General features: G+C 67.1%; 5 protein-coding genes across 5 annotated transcripts; 2 read left to right on the forward strand and 3 right to left on the reverse strand.

The window, feature by feature from the left end:
• Positions 1–23: 23 nt before the first annotated feature.
• RHOBADRAFT_44637 (uncharacterized protein) lies at positions 24–2,276 on the reverse strand (the record flags this gene model as incomplete). The annotated part of the gene is made up of 9 exons (XM_018414455.1): positions 24–682; positions 750–848; positions 914–947; positions 1,018–1,109; positions 1,169–1,255; positions 1,329–1,391; positions 1,462–1,603; positions 1,681–1,755; positions 2,002–2,276. Coding segments are annotated over 9 exons (1,526 nt in total), but the record flags the coding sequence as incomplete, so codon positions are not given.
• A 359-nt stretch (positions 2,277–2,635) lies between these two features.
• Positions 2,636–3,395, reverse strand: RHOBADRAFT_44638 (uncharacterized protein; the record flags this gene model as incomplete). The annotated part of the gene is made up of 3 exons (XM_018414456.1): positions 2,636–2,652; positions 2,722–3,003; positions 3,080–3,395. 3 exons carry the CDS (start codon positions 3,393–3,395, stop codon positions 2,636–2,638), a joined length of 615 nt encoding a protein of 204 aa, XP_018270202.1.
• Positions 3,396–4,456: 1,061 nt separating this feature from the next.
• RHOBADRAFT_54012 (uncharacterized protein) lies at positions 4,457–7,443 on the forward strand. The gene is made up of 10 exons (XM_018417109.1): positions 4,457–4,560; positions 4,645–4,732; positions 4,846–4,921; positions 5,012–5,110; positions 5,182–5,302; positions 5,371–5,741; positions 5,802–5,993; positions 6,064–6,136; positions 6,216–6,287; positions 6,359–7,443. The coding sequence occupies exons 1-10, from the start codon at positions 4,521–4,523 to the stop codon at positions 7,378–7,380; spliced, it is 2,154 nt and encodes a 717-aa protein (XP_018270203.1). The 5' UTR covers positions 4,457–4,520; the 3' UTR covers positions 7,381–7,443.
• Positions 7,444–7,684: 241 nt separating this feature from the next.
• RHOBADRAFT_54013 (uncharacterized protein) lies at positions 7,685–13,222 on the forward strand (the record flags this gene model as incomplete). Its single annotated transcript, XM_018417110.1, has 19 exons — positions 7,685–8,303; positions 8,374–8,535; positions 8,607–8,732; positions 8,815–8,894; positions 8,963–9,031; positions 9,092–9,145; positions 9,212–10,270; positions 10,332–10,366; positions 10,432–10,890; positions 10,971–11,040; positions 11,125–11,319; positions 11,398–11,483; positions 11,550–11,777; positions 11,843–11,887; positions 11,955–12,268; positions 12,342–12,366; positions 12,434–12,585; positions 12,656–12,894; positions 12,972–13,222. 19 exons carry the CDS (start codon positions 7,685–7,687, stop codon positions 13,131–13,133), a joined length of 4,179 nt encoding a protein of 1,392 aa, XP_018270204.1. The 3' UTR covers positions 13,134–13,222.
• A 33-nt stretch (positions 13,223–13,255) lies between these two features.
• RHOBADRAFT_44641 (uncharacterized protein) lies at positions 13,256–14,514 on the reverse strand (the record flags this gene model as incomplete). The annotated part of the gene is made up of 8 exons (XM_018414457.1): positions 13,256–13,422; positions 13,516–13,607; positions 13,683–13,727; positions 13,786–13,966; positions 14,035–14,061; positions 14,142–14,281; positions 14,401–14,440; positions 14,505–14,514. The coding sequence occupies 8 exons, from the start codon at positions 14,512–14,514 to the stop codon at positions 13,256–13,258; spliced, it is 702 nt and encodes a 233-aa protein (XP_018270205.1).
• Between the last annotated feature and the right edge of the window lie 10 nt (positions 14,515–14,524).

Raw genomic sequence — 14,524 nt, forward strand, 5'->3', positions numbered from 1 at the left:
TCGGCGAGCTCGTCTCGCTCGACTCGCCGATGGCGCTCGCGCTGCTGCCGAGCGAGGGCGACACGAGCGAGAGGCGGTTCTGGAACGCGCCCGCCGACATGTGGCCGGGCTTGGCGGGCGAGGTCGACGCCGGGGTGATGTGCTCGGACGACGGGCGCGCGCGCAGGTTGGCCGAGGGCGAGACGGCAAAACGGGAAGGAGAGAGGGCGGCGTCGGGAGGGGGAGCTGTCGGGTGGGAGGGCGGCGGCGGGAAGTGCTGCTGCTGAGGGGAAGGGGCCGGTGCGGCGGCGGCGCTCTCGGCGGCGAGGTTCGGGTTCGACGCTCGATTGGCAGAGCGCGACTGCGGGCGTGCCGCGGCGACGGCCTCGGGCTGGCTCCCCGACCGGCTCATCTGCATCGGCTGCGCTGCGCCCTGCCTCGGCGGCTGCGCCTGCTGCTGGCCGAGCGCGCGCGTGATGTCGCCCACGGCCGACGGCGAGTGCTTGACGCCCGGGATACGAGTCGACGAGCGGATGAAGCGCGCCGACTTGTAGCCCTGCTTGGGCGGCGCCTCCTTGGCCTTGACGTCGACGAACGGGATCGGGTCGGGGATGAGGTTGCCTGTGCCGAACTGCGACACGAAGATGCGGATGTCGACCTTGGGGTCGCACTGCTCGAGGGCGGTCCGGGTGCGCTCAGCCGACTGCGAGATGGAAAAGGCGAGTCAGTTAGGGAAAGACGGGCAGGCCGGCGAAAAATCGGGGGCGCACCTCGTCCTCCTGCATCGCGACGGCCGAGAGCCCGTTGGCGTAGTCCCACATGCGCGACTTGACGAACTCGAGGCGCTCCTCCTCCTGGTCTTGCACGAGCTGGAGGGACGGGACAAGGTGAGCTCGACCGGACAGCCTGCGAGGGCGAGAGAGCGAGGACGCACGTCACAGAACGCCTTCCACGCCATATTCCACTCGCTGCAGGTCGCGGAAAGAGTCAATACGGCGCTCGGGAGCCGACGAGAGAGAGAGAGAGAGAGGGACGCACGCGGTCGTCTGCTTGAGCACGTTGGCGTAGTTCTTGTAGTCGCGCTCGTTGACCTCGACCGACTGCTGCACCTTGTCGAGCTTGATCGAGACCTGAAGGGGGGAACGAGTGAGTACGGGACGAGAGAAGGAGAGCGGACTGAGCGACGCACCTTGTCGAGCTCTTTGCCCTGCAGGAGCGACGCCTGCGCGTGCAGCGCGTTGATCTGGATGGCGTCCGCCTCGTACTTCTCCTTGGCCTGTGTCAGGAAGGTTTGGGTCAGGGGCGATGCCGGGACGAAGATGCGGGAGTGGGCGGAAGGGAGGACGCACCTTGACGACGTGCGCTCGCTGGTTCAGCAGGTTCTTCCACAGCTTCTCGACGTTCTGCTGTTGCTGTAGACGGGTCGAAGAGTCGTCAGGAGGACGTTCGCGAGTCGGGAGACGAGAGTAGGGCAGGACGCACCGCCTTGCGCAGCGAGTCCCTCTTCTGGGCAAACTCGCCCGCTGTCGCCTCCTGGTTCCGCAACAGCTGCGCCAGGTCCTGCTGGCTCTTGGCCGAGCTCTCGAGCTCGTTCTTGAGCTGTACCTGAGCGCGCTCCATGTGCCTGTGCGACGGCGAGGGAGGTCAGTTGGCGGCTCGGCGAGGGCGAGGGGGAAACGGAGGACGAGAGACTCGACGCACCCAGTCTCGCCGGTCCCGAACGGGTGCTTGGATAGCTTGATGAGGCGCTTGGCGTAGTCCTCGGACGCGGAAGCTCTGCAGGGAGGTGGGAGAAGGGAAGAGTCAGCTCGCGAGGAGCTGGAGGTGCGAGTCCTGCTGCTCCCGCAGGCGACACGGGCGTGGGCCCGCAGGCTGCTGGCCGCACAGCCCGCTGTCGCTCATGTCCCACAGCGAGCCGCCGCGCTGTCGCGAGAGGCGCCGCCGGGTCCTCCCCACCTCGAGGGCACACCCTGGCTCGACCGCGCACGACCAGAGAGAGAGAGAGAGGAAGGAGGGGCGCACCTCTCCTTGAGCAGTGCCCGCATGTCCTCGATGCCCTTGCTCGCGCTCTTGACCCGCCCGAGGACCGTCTCGAACCCTTCCTTGCCCCAGTCCGACTCCTTGCCGTCGGCGTCCCTCCTCCCACCGTGGCCAGCGCTCCAGAAGGCGTTGCACACGTCGTACAGGTCGGCGCTCGTGTCCTGCGGCGGGCGGAACTCGCCCTGGGCAGAGCCACCGACGGGACCGCCCGAGGTTGAGCGATGGCGGCCGTGAGACGGGGCGCGGGCTTGCGACATGGGCCCGGTGGGAGGGCGTGCTGGTGCTGTGCTGGTACTGGTGTGTCGCTCGCCGAGTCGGTGCTGCTCGAGCGAGGAGGGCTGGAGGTCGAGCGACGCGGTCGAGGAGGAGGGAGCGCGGGCGAGCTGCCACCGCGCAACGAGGATCGTCGCCTCTCGCTCTCGCTCTCGTGGACGACGACGGGCGGCAGGATATGGTGCTCGATTCGCACTGACCAAAAGATAACCAAGAAGGGGAGAGGACAACCGAAAGTCGAAAGCCACATCCACCGAGGAACGAGCGCCCAAGCACACTCGTTCCGCCCGTGAGAGAGAGAGGGAGCCACACTTCCGCCGAGTGTCTATGCTGTATCGAGGCGTCATGCCTTGTGCGTGGCTGCGACGGAGAAAGAAAGACGTCAGGAGCGGTCCGCGAGGGAGAAAGAGAGAGAGAGAGGGAGCGCACGCTTGGGCTCGCCCGGGTGCGACCACGACCCCTGCGCCTCGACGACCGTCGTCTTGCCGCCCGGCGCCGTCAACGTGTACTTGACGAGCTTGACGGCGGGCGAGGGCGAAAAGGCGTGCTTCGGGTTGTCAACGTGCGCCGCCGTCGCGACGGGCACCTTGACGGGCCCGGTCGACGTGCCGAACACCTTGGTCGTCGTCGTCCTCCCCTTGGTGGTCGTCGTCGTCTGCCTCGGAGAGGACTTGGGGTTGTTGACGAATTGGACGGCGCGACGAGAGACGGCTGGACGAGGGAGGAAGAGGGGGAGCAGAGTCAGTTGGGCGAAGGAGCGACGTGCTCGAGAGAAAGACGGGCTCACCCTTGGCGTTCTTGACGACCGGCGCCTTCGAGACGACCTTGATGACGAGACCGGTCGTAGTCGGCTCGAGGAGGGCCGGGACGGCGAGGACAGGGAGCTTGCCGAGGCTCTTGGTGATGCCGGCGAGCTTACTCGCGAGCGACGCCGCGACAGGGTCGGCGCTTGTTGTCGACGACGATGATGTGGACCCTTTGACCGCGGCGGCGAGGTTCTTGGGGTTGCCCGTGAGCGGTGCGGGGAGGGGTGCGGGGAGGGGTGCGGCGTGCGCGACGAGGCCGAAGAGGAGGGAGACGAGGATGGCGAGCGAGAGCTGCATCGTGGCGCGACGTGCGGTGATGTTCGAGGCGCGTGATCGTCGGTGTGCGTGGATCGTCGATGCTCGGGAGGCGGCAATGAGAGGAGAGAGAGGTCGGCGAGGGGAGGGTTGAGAGACGAGCTCGAGAAGGCGCCGGGATGCTCGGGTCGAAGGAGAGTGTTGGACGAGGTCGGGACGGCGGGAAAGGCGGAACCCTGGCACTTGCGCGGGAGCTGGATGCGTGGTATGAAGCGAGAGAGAGAGCGCGAAGAGTCGGGACGAGGGGACGGGGTCCGCGACGAGCGCTCTCTTGAGCGGCGTTCCGTGCTCTGTAGCCTCAACGGGCGCCGAACGCGTCGGTCGGCCGCCGAGGCTCGCATCTTGCACGCCAGATCGTGCTCCAGAGACAACCTAGACCGCCAGGCGACGCCGACAGGCGGCAGGCGATCGTGCTTAGGGGCTTGCGCACCGTGCATTAAGTCGACGAGGCGATGGAGGGGCGCATGGCGGGCCGAGGCGTCGTCGGTATTAGGCTCGGACGGGTGGGTCGGACGAGAAGATGTCGGCAGGGGCTTGAAGAGGAAGTCGAAGGAGGCGAGCAGCAGCGGACGTACGGCAGCTCGCACGGCTCCGTGGACCCGCAGGCCGGATCGCTGGGGGATCTGCACCGTGGCAGGCTCCACGTGGGCGTGTCCGAGAGAAGAGCTGGACCGCCGTGACGAGACGACGAGGACGAGGGATCGGGGCGAGATGGCGGGTCGCTGGAAGCGGGGCCAGCGAGGTCGACCGCCGGGATGCGGCTCGAGGCTCGGAGCGGTCCGAGAGCACCCCGAGGTAGCGTCGCGCGAGTCGCTCAGCCGCCGAGCGAGGCGAGAGCGGTGTTCACGCGAGAGGAGATGACGAGGAGGAGGAGGAGAGGAGGAGCTCGTCGCTCGTGCACCGCCCACCGCTGCGTACTACCAGCTCGCACAGCTAGACTAGCACACGCTGCAGCCTCGCACCGCCCGTCAGCCCACCTCGAGCCCCCTGTCTGCACCCGTCCTCGCCGGCTCGTCACCCTCCCCCACCTCCACGAGCTCGTCGCTCCTCCTCCCCTCGACCTCAGTACCGCCCAGGGCCACACTCGGGGACACGCGCCTACTCGCCATGTTCGGTCGACCAGCCAACCCGTACGACGAGGTCGTCGGTGAGCCCGCTCCCACGCCTCCCCCTCCTCGGCCAACGTCGACGAACCACAGCTCACCTCGTCGCCACTCTCGCCTGCGCGCAGCCAAGGCGACCGACGAAAAGCAGACCGAGATCAACTGGGAGGTCGCCCTCAACGTGTGCGACAAGGTCAACGACGACGGCGAGACCGGGTGCGTGCACCGCCTCTCTCTCCCCCCTCCCTCCCGCCGAGCCTGCGTACTGGCGTGTGTGTCGACTCGGTGGCACTTGACATGACCAATGACTCGTCCTGCCCCGTCTACAGCGCCCGCAACTGCGTCGCCGCCATCCAGAAGCGCTTCACGCACCGCAGTGCCAACGTTCAGCTCTTCTCGTTGACGGTGCGCCCGATTCTCCCGTCCTGCAGTCGATCCCGTACCGGCAGGAGGGCGATCAGAGCTGACCATCTTCTTCCTCCTCCCCTCCCCCAGCTCGCTGGCGCGCTCGTCAACAACTGCAGCGGCTCGCTCCACCGCGAGATCAGCGGCAAGGCGTTCACCCAGGCCCTCGTGCGACTCGTCAATGACCGCGTGAGCTTCCACTTCCACCTCTTGCGGGCTTGGGGAGGCGAGCAGACCTGACTGTTCTTCCTCGTCTCCAGACGACGCACGACACGGTCAAGAAGGAGGCGCTCAAGCAGATCGAGACGTGGGTCAAGGAGCACCCGAACAACACCGACTTCGACCTCCTCGTCGAGACGTACGAGTCGCTCAAGCGTCAAGGTGCGCCCTCTTGCCTGCTTGGACCTCCTGAAGCGGCCCTGACTCGCCTGCACCCTCGCCTCTCGCAGGGCACAACTTTCATCCCGAGCGCCCGCCGACGCCCAAAGGCCCCTCGGACGACCTTCTTCGTCGCGAGGAAGAAGAGCTGCAGCGCGCCCTCGCCGAGTCGGCCGCCCTCGCCGACCCTCGCCGCAACTACCAGCCCTCGTCCTCGTCCGCCCGAGCACGCTCGCCCTCACCCGCACCTTCCACCGCTCGCCCGTCCGCCTCGAACTGGGGCCCGAGCTTTGTGCGCGGCCTGTACGACTTTGAGGGCGAGTCGAGCGACGAGTTGCCGTTCAGGCGCGGCGACACGATCCGGGTCCTCGAGAAGGTCAGCGAGGAGTGGTGGCGGGGCGAGCTTCGCGGCAGGACGGGCATCTTTCCCACCAACTACATCGTGCGTCCTCCATTTCTCTCTTGTCCGGTCGGGCGGGTTGCTCACGTCCTTGTCGCGCAGGAGGAGCTCCCCGAGGACTTTTCCCCGGCTGGCGGCGCCTCGCACGGCGCTGCCTCGGCGGCAACGGCGCCCAACCCGGACGCAGCCGAAGCCGAGATCTTGGCGCAGGCGGCGGCGGTCGACAAGTTGCTCGCGCTCATGCACCAGTTGCGCGCGAGGGGCGAGGACTTTGCCGACAACGAGGAGCTCACGGTCCGTCCTGCGCTCCTCTCTTTCTCTCGGCTGTCGAGCAGAGCGTCCACTGACCCCGTGCTCCCCGCAGGACCTGTACAACTCGAGCATGGCGCTGCGGCCCAAGGTCGTCCAGCTGATCCGCAAGTACGAGCAGAAGCAGGGTGCGTCCTCCTCTCCCTACCTCGCCGAGCTTGCCGTCACTTGACAGGACGTGAGCTCACCTCTCTTTTGTCCCGACAGCCGACCTGCAGGCCATGCACGAGAAGGTAGATCGGGCTCGGGCGACATACGAGCAGATGGCGGGCATGCACGGTGCGCCCTCCTCTCTCTCTCTCTCCCTGCCTCTCTTTGTCGCATGCGTGCTCATCAAGATGCTCCCGCAGCCTCGCACGGCTACGCTCAGCAGAACGGCTTCGCCTCGTCGTACCAGCAGCAGCAGCCCCACCCGTCCGCCGACCCTTACGGCCACCCTGGCGCCACGCACAGCGCCTCGCCCTACCACCAGCCTCCCTCGTCCTACCACCCTCAGCAACCTCCCCACGCCGTCCCTCCCCTCGCTCAGCAGCACCAGCCGCCGCCTCAGCACCAGCAGCAGCCGCAGTACCAGCAGGCGCCGCCGCCCGTCAGCGCCGAGGACGAGGCGCAGCGCGAGTACGAGCGCCAGATGGCCGAGTACCAGCAGAAGCTCGCCGAGTACAACGCCCAGGTCGCGGCGCTCCAGGCGGCCGGCTCGCCCGCGCCGGCGGCGGCGGGACCTGCGCACTCGGGCGAGCACCAGCGCCCGGACGCGCAGCAGCACGCGCACCGTCAGGCGGAGCCGCAGCAGTCGCAGCAGGCGCAGCAGGCGCCGCAGCCGGTGTGGGACGCGCAGACGGGCGCGTGGGTCTGGCCTGCGCAGGCGGCCGCGCCGCCTCCTCCTCACGAGGGCGCGCCTGCGCCCGCGCTGTCGCCCGCCCCGGCCCAGGGCTACCCGTCGCAGACGCAGCCCTACGGCCCTGACCGCGCGGCGTCGCCGCCGCCGCCTGCGCACGGGCAGCAGCAGCAGCAGCAGGGCTACCCGCTCGCCGAGCACATGGCGCAGCTGTCGGTCGGCGCCGGCTCGCCGCCTCCCGTCGGCGCAGGACACGCTCACGCGTACGTCAGGGCGCCTTACGGCGCGAGCGCGACGTCGCCGCCGCCCGTGCAGCACACGCAGCCGCAGCCGCACCCGGGCTCGCCGCACCAGCACGGCGCGCCTCCCGGCGCCGCACAGCCGGTGGCCGGCCCCTACTACGCGCAGCAGGGTGCGCCTCCCGCGCCGCAGCACCAGCAGGCCGACGAGCAGCAGGCGGCGTGGGCGGCGTGGCACTCGCAGCAGCAGCAGGGTCCGGGCGCAGCAGGGCCTGGGAGCGCAGGAGGACGTTGACGGCGCGCAGGCTTCCCGTTGCAGACAGTTCACTGTGTGCACTTTACGACTTTCCAGCCTGCTCTCGGTTTGTGAAAGAGAGCGAGAGAGCGAGGCGGTGCAAGCGTCGGCTTGAACGACGAGTCGAGCCCAAGTTCGGCCGGCGAGGCTTCAGCAGCCTCCCTCGTCCTCTACACGCTCCCTGCTGGAGCCACACGCTGGCGAGCAGTCTACGACGACTCTCAGCACCCCTATCGCCCCACGCATCGCCCCTGTCGGCCCATCCTCGCTCAACCTCGCCCCTCATCGCTCGCAACTCGATCGCATGCCCCCCGCCGCCTCAGCAACCCGCAGACCGCGATTCACGCTCGACGACTCGGAGGACCCGAGCGAATCGGAGCCAGAGCACGACCAGGACCGCCCGCACGAGCGCGAGCGGCCTCGGCCGCGCGTGCCGGCCATCGTCGTCGAGGATGCGGGGCAGCAGGCGCCGTCGTCGAGGGAGGACTCGCCGGCTGAGACGAGGGACCTCGATCGGGAGGAGAAGCACGTCGGCTTTGCGGCGGGGCCAGATCTGGTGACGATCGGCCGAGGAGCGTCGGTCGAGGAGGGCGGGCGAGAGGACGACGAGGGCGGCGAGCAGGAGGGACGGGCAGCGGGCTACCCGCCAGCGCCACGACGAGCGTCGAGCGACACGACGTCGCCCCGGCACGGCGAGTCGTCGGACGACAAGGCGGCGGCCCCGCCGCAGAAGGACGAGGTCGAGGGCAAGGGCTTTGACCGCCCCGAGTTCGCTCAACCGGCCGAGACGACGCCGCCCGCCCTCAAGCGCAAGCTGCCGCCCCTTCCTGGGTTTCTTGTGTGGATCAAGCCGCACCTCAACTGGAAGGGCTTCCGGCCCGTCATCCGGGCGAGCGTCGCGTCCTGGTGCGGGCTCCTCCTCAGTGCGTCCCTCCCCCTCGCTCTCTCGCGCATTCGCCGTGCGAGTACCTCTGACACCTTTGCCTTGCACAGTGCTCTGCACGTCGGGCCTCAACATGCTCGGCCGGGCGGCCTTCCTCGTCCTCGTCGTCTCGGTCATCTCGCCGGCCGCCTCGCCAATCGCTGCTCAGCTCGAGACGACCTTCTTCCAGTTCCTCCTCGTCGCTGTCAGTTGGGCCTGGGCCTGCATCGCTAGTGCGTCCCCTCTATCCCTGTCACAGTCTCGTCCCGGTCGGCCCTGACGATGCCGCCTCGCCCTCACGCAGTCGCCATCGCGCACGCCTCGCGCACGACCTGGAGCTTCAGCCAAGCCGACTTCCAGACCTACGCCGTCCAGCGGTATGCTCAAGCAGGCATGACAGCTGCGCAGGTGCAGACTGCCATTCAAGAAGGTGCGTCCCGCCCTCGTCGAGCCGACCTCGTCCTCTTCCTCTCCTCCACGCCCTCGGCCCTGACATTCCGTTCATCCTCCAGGCATCTATCACGGCGATTTCATCGAGCCTGGAGCGTCGGCCGTCTGCGCGATCTTCCTCGGCGTCGGCTGCGGCTTCTTCGTGCGTCCACCTTTTCCCTCTCTCTTCCTCTTCCACCGAGTGCCGTACTGACCGTCTCTCCTCCACAGCTTTGGCTACGTGGCTATGTTGGACCCGGTCCCGTCATCTTTGGCACCATCTTTGCCATGATCCTCTTGGTGCGTCCTCACGTCGCTCATCGGGCGGCACCGCCACGTGGCTAACTTTTCGACCTGCAGATCGTCTGCCTTACCTTGGCGGTCCTCTTCCCTTATCCATACTACTCGATCGGCGTGAGTCTACTCTCCTCGGCCGGCTCGTCCGTCGAGGACTCGAACTGAATCGTTCTTGCCCTGCAGCTCGTCTTCTTCATCCCGTTCGCGTGCCAGCAGGCCATCACCCTCGCCGCCACCTTCCTTGTCTTCCCCGAGACCCTCGCCCACCAGTTCTCCGACCGCCTGATCGCTGTCCTCGGCCCGATGCACGCCGTCGTCAAGGACCAGTCGCGCATGCTCGCCGCCAACCCGCGCTCGTCCGAGTGGCTTCAGTTCAAGTCGATCCAGGCCAACGCCAACGCCGCCAACGGCATCGTCGGCCTCATGACGGCGTCCGAGGCCAACCTGAGCCGCGAGATCAGCTTCGCCCGTGTGAGCGGCCGGGACCTGTCGGCCATGCTGCAGAACCTGCGCATCCTCGTCGCGCGCACGAGCGGGTTCGCCTTCTTCCATGCCGTCGTCGAGAAGCACCTGCACCGCGAGGAGTCGGACGCCAAGGGCGGGCCGGCGGCGGACGACCTCGTCCTGCACATGGGCCGCTCGCGGGCCAACTCGCCCGACCACACGCCGGGCTCGACTCGCCCGTCGTCGCCGACTCGCGGTCGCCGCGAGGCGCCTTCTGCCGCCGATCCTGCTGCCCTTGGCGAGGCGCTGAGCCGGATCCGCCATGAGCGCGAGCCGGGCTCGCCCCGAGGAAACGGCGCGTCGTCGAGCCCGGCGTACCCGTCGTCGCCTCTCTCGCCTGCGCACGACGCCGCACCGCTTCATCCACCGCGCATCGGGCGCGCTCAGTCGTCGCCGGGCATGCGCACGCGCGACGAGTCGTCGACCTCGCTCGTCGACCTCGCCGAGCTCACTTCCTCCTCGAGCCGCGACCGAGACGAGCACGACGCAGCTTCTCGACAACCTCATCATCATCATCATCACGACGCCGAGTCGCACTCGCACCATGCTCAAGGGCACTACACGCGGTTCCCGAGGGAGAAGCGCCACCGGTCACGTTCTCGAAACCGGTCGAGCCCGCACGGTCACGGTCATGGTCACGGCAAAAACTCGAGCAGCCACATCTCGCTTCCGAGTCTGCTGCACGACGTCCTGCATCCTCATCTCGACGTCAAGCCGGTCGGCGTCGTCGAGTCCATGGTGCGTCCCCCTCGCTCTCTGTGTCCGTCGACCGCAGAGCCTGACCTTTCCACCGCCGCAGACCTACGCCGACCTCGAGGACTACCTTCACAACCCGTGCGTCCTCTCTCTCGACGAGCTCGAAATACTTGTCCGGGCCACCTGACCCTCAACATCCACAGGCGCGACGAGGAGCATCTCGAGGAGCTCATGGGCCTCCTGTCCAAGGCGAGCGGCGACCTCCTGGGCGCTCTCGACGAGTCGGTCTCGCACCTCGTCACGGTCATCCACCGCTTCAAGTCGCTCGACGACACGTGGCGCGCGCTCGTTCGGTACAACGACGACGAGGTCGAGAAGCTCGTCAAGGTGTCGCGCGCCCAGCTCGACAAGCTCAAGGCGGCCCTCGCCCTGTACCGTGACGACAAGCGCCTCGAGGTCGTGCGCCCGTTCGCCCGCCTGTTCGACCCTTTCGGCGCCGAGGTGCGCGGCGAGGTCGGCGCCGACGAGATGAAGACGCAGCCGAGCCACCGGGGCCTGTTCTGGGCGTTCCAGTACCAGCATGCGCTCCTCGGGTGGGGCGAGGCGCTCGTCGACCTGTTCGAGACGGTGCTCAAGGTCGAGACAAAGCGGCGGCGGCCCAAGTGCGTCCTCTGCCCTCGGCCCTCTCCTTCTCGAGCCTCTCTCGGCCTGGGCCCTGATCTTTCCCTCGTCCCGTCTGCAGGATCTGGTGGCCCAACTGGCGCAAAGCTCGGTTCACGCGGGCGACCGGGACGGACGAGTACGACGAGGACGTGAGTTTGGGCCCTCCTCCTCGTCCTCTTGCCCGCCCTTTTTGCCATCCCCGACCGTCCCTGACATACACTCTTCCTTCACAGGACCCGCAAGAGCTGCGCGACCTCAACACGTCGGCCTTCTCGGCGCCTCGAAACCCGGACAGCGCGCCGCCCAAGAGCCTCGTTCAGTACGTCGGCGTCAAGGTCACGGGCTTCTTCGACCTCCTCAGCCGGCGAGACGTCCTGTTCGGCATCAAGAGCGCCGTTCTGCTCGGTCTCTGCTCGCTGCCGGCCATGGTGCGTCCCGCCTCGTCCGCCTCTTCTCGTCTCGCCTCTCGAGACGAATCTGACCTTTCCCTCCTCTCTCGCCCACAGTTCCCGAGCACGTCTTACTTCTTCCAGAAGAACCGAGGCGTCTGGGTCCTCGTCATGATCACCCTCACCAGCAACCAGTTCCTCGGGTCCGTCTCGCGCTCGTACTCTCCCTTCTGCCGGGACAGAAGCTCACCCTCGCCTTCCCTCCACAGCGACGTCGCGTTCGGCTACCTCGTCAGGGTTTTCGGTACCGTCGCCGGCGCAGCAGTCGGCCTTGCCCTCTGGTCGATCGCGGCGCAGACCGGCACAGGTCACCCTGTCGCAGTCGGCGCGGTCTGTGCGGTCGCCTGGCCGTTCATCTTCTTCTACCGCGTCCACATGCAGCCCGTCATGACTGCCATCCTTCCTTCCGTCACGGCAATGCTCGTCATCGGCTACTCGTACGTCCCTCGAGCCTCTCTGCCTTCCCAAGTCGCGCCGTCACCGACCCTCCTCCCTCGAGCAGGTGGCAAGACGCGCACAACCCTTCTCTGTCGAGCGTCGGTTACGGGTGCGTCTCACTCCCTTACCTCTCGAGTCGTCGAGCGACTCGACCTAGTGCTCTGCGCCCGTCGCAGGTGGGACGTTGCCTGGAAGCGGCTCGTGTGCGTCTTCATCGGGATCTCGATCGCGTTCGTGTGGGCGCTCGTGCCGCCCTCGACTCGCCAGAAGGTCACGATCCGCCTCGCCTACGCCAAGGTCATTGGCCGCATGGGCGACGTCCTGTGCCAGATCCTGTCGTACGCCAACTGCAAGGACGGCCCGACCAAGACGCCCAAGAACATCGTCAAGAACCTCGCCGCCTTGCGCATGCGCGTCAACCGCACGGTACAAGCTCGAGCTATGGCTCGGTACGAGCTGAGCCTGCAGGGCGACTGGCCCTCGGACCTGTGTGCGTCCCACCTCTCCTCGTCCTCCCTCCTCCTCGACCTCTTTTCCTCGGACTGACCCTCCTTTTGCTGCAGATGCCTCTCTTCAAGCTCTGCAGATGTACGTCCCGGCTCTTTGGCTGTGCCCTCTGGCTCGCACAGGCCGCTCACCCTCCTCGTTTGCGCAGGGAAATGCTCGACCAGCTTGGCCAGTTCTGCGCCGTCCTCGCCAAGCTCGACTCGAAGTGGACCAAGGCGCTCCTGCACCGCACCCAGTTCGCCAACCCGCGCTTCCTGCAGGACGTCCTCACGACGCTGTACCTCATCTCGAGCGCTCTCGGTGCGCTCGCGCCCCTTCCTCTCTCTTTCTCGCCCGGGTTCAGCTATTGACGCTCTCGCCCCGCACACAGATCACGGCACGCCCCTTCCTTGGATCTACAACCCGCTCCTCGAGCGCTTCCTCAAGTCGCCCGAGGTTCTCGCGTCCGGGCACGTGTACGGCTACGAGGTCACGCTCGGCGACGATGAGGTCGCAGAAGGGCTGCCCAAACACGTCAACCTCGAGACGATCTGCTCGCTCGACTACCTGCGCTTCTCGGCCGGCGTGTCGCAGGCGTACGCCGTCGTCAACCGCCTCGACCGGCTCATGGTGCGCCCACGCTCTCTCTCTCTCTCTCTCTTTCCCTCTCTTTTCGCCTCTCCTGACACTACTTGGGCCGTCTGCAGTTCGTCGCCAAGTCGCTCGTTGGCGAGAACTACCTCCTCTACGGCCTCGACACGCACCGAGGGCAGCACGGCCGAGACGAGGAGGCGCAAGGTCTGCTCGACGAGCACTTTCACGGACCCGACTCGCGGCGGACGAGCTCCGACCACGACAGCGACGCATAGACGGCTCGAGGACGATGTACAGCGATGGCGACAGGGCAGTGTTCATACGTGATAGTTTTACAGCAGCAACGACTCTTTGTCCCTCACTCTCGCCGTCGTCGCCCGCTCGCCCGAGTCCAGCGCTACCCGCCGTGCCGCTTCCTCTTCCTCCTCCTCTTCTTCTCGCCCATGTCCTCGCTCCCGCTGCCGCTCTGACTGCTGCTCGTCCCACTCGTGCGCGACTCGTCGTCGCTGTGGCGCCGTCGCCGCCCGAGGCTGCGATTCTTGCCGTGCAGAGGCTGCGACTCTTCTGCGCGCACGAGCCAGAGTCAGGATTGACGCTCGAGCTCGACCTCGGAAAAGAGAGAGGGAGAGAGAGGAAGAAATGAGGAAGTCGGCGCACCCGAATCGTCCGAGTCGCTGTCGAGCGCTTTTCGCAGAGCGTTCTTGGGCCCGGCGTCGTCGGCGGCGGGACGCTTTTTGCAGCACATCATTCTGTGTATGTCATAGGTCAGGGCCACGAGAGAACGTGAGAGGCCGTGAGGCGGTTCCCGAAATATGACGACGCACGCGACGAGTAAGGAGGCGAGAACGACTACGGCACCGAGCCCGCAGCTGCGACGTCGGCTCGTCAGGATAGAAGGGAATGAGGAGGAAGGAGGCGAGGACGTACACGACGAAGAGAGCCGTCCCCGAGCTCATGCCGGCGAGCGTCGACCCGCTCGAGCCCGTCGCGGTCGGCTTGCTCTCGACGGTCGTCGCGACGCCGTCCGGGAACGTGTAGCCGGCGCAGCACGCGTCCCACGAGTGCGTCTCCCATGGGATCTCGGTCTTGTTGGTCGAGTAGCGAAGGCCTGCAGGCGAGGAGGAGAAGCGACTTAAGAAGGCCGCCGAGGAGAGTCTTTTCCAGAAGAGGACGCACCGGTGAACCAGATCTTGCCGGGTTGATCTGCAGGTCAAGAGAGTCAGGGCTTGGACGAGACGAGGGCGGAAAGTGGCGCATTGAAGAGATGGAAAAGGTCGACGCACAAGGCGAGTTGACAAGCTGGACCGTGTGGTCGTCCCAGCCGAGGCCCTGCATCGCGCACGAGCCCTGGAACGGCTTGTACGTGTTGCTCGCTCCGTACGCGTTCCACCACCCGGTGTAGTTGCGGTTGCTCGCGCTGACCCTGCGTGCAAAAAGCCCTTGCGCAAGGAAGGTCAGTACGCTCGCCCGCACAGACCGCCGCTGCGAACACTGGCGTCCTCCTCGACAACGACAGACGAGAGAAGAGACAGAGGGACGCACGAGCAGCCAAAGACGCCGCCGTCGGTCCCGCTCGCGCCGTCTGCTCGAGTGAGAAGGTCAGCTCGCACGGACCTCTTCCGGAGACAGAAGGCGAGACGACGCACAGATCTGCATGCCGTCGCCT

The sequence above is a fragment of the Rhodotorula graminis genome (genome assembly GCF_001329695.1).
Source record: "Rhodotorula graminis WP1 unplaced genomic scaffold RHOBAscaffold_8, whole genome shotgun sequence".
Taxonomy (NCBI): Eukaryota; Fungi; Basidiomycota; class Microbotryomycetes; order Sporidiobolales; family Sporidiobolaceae; genus Rhodotorula; species Rhodotorula graminis.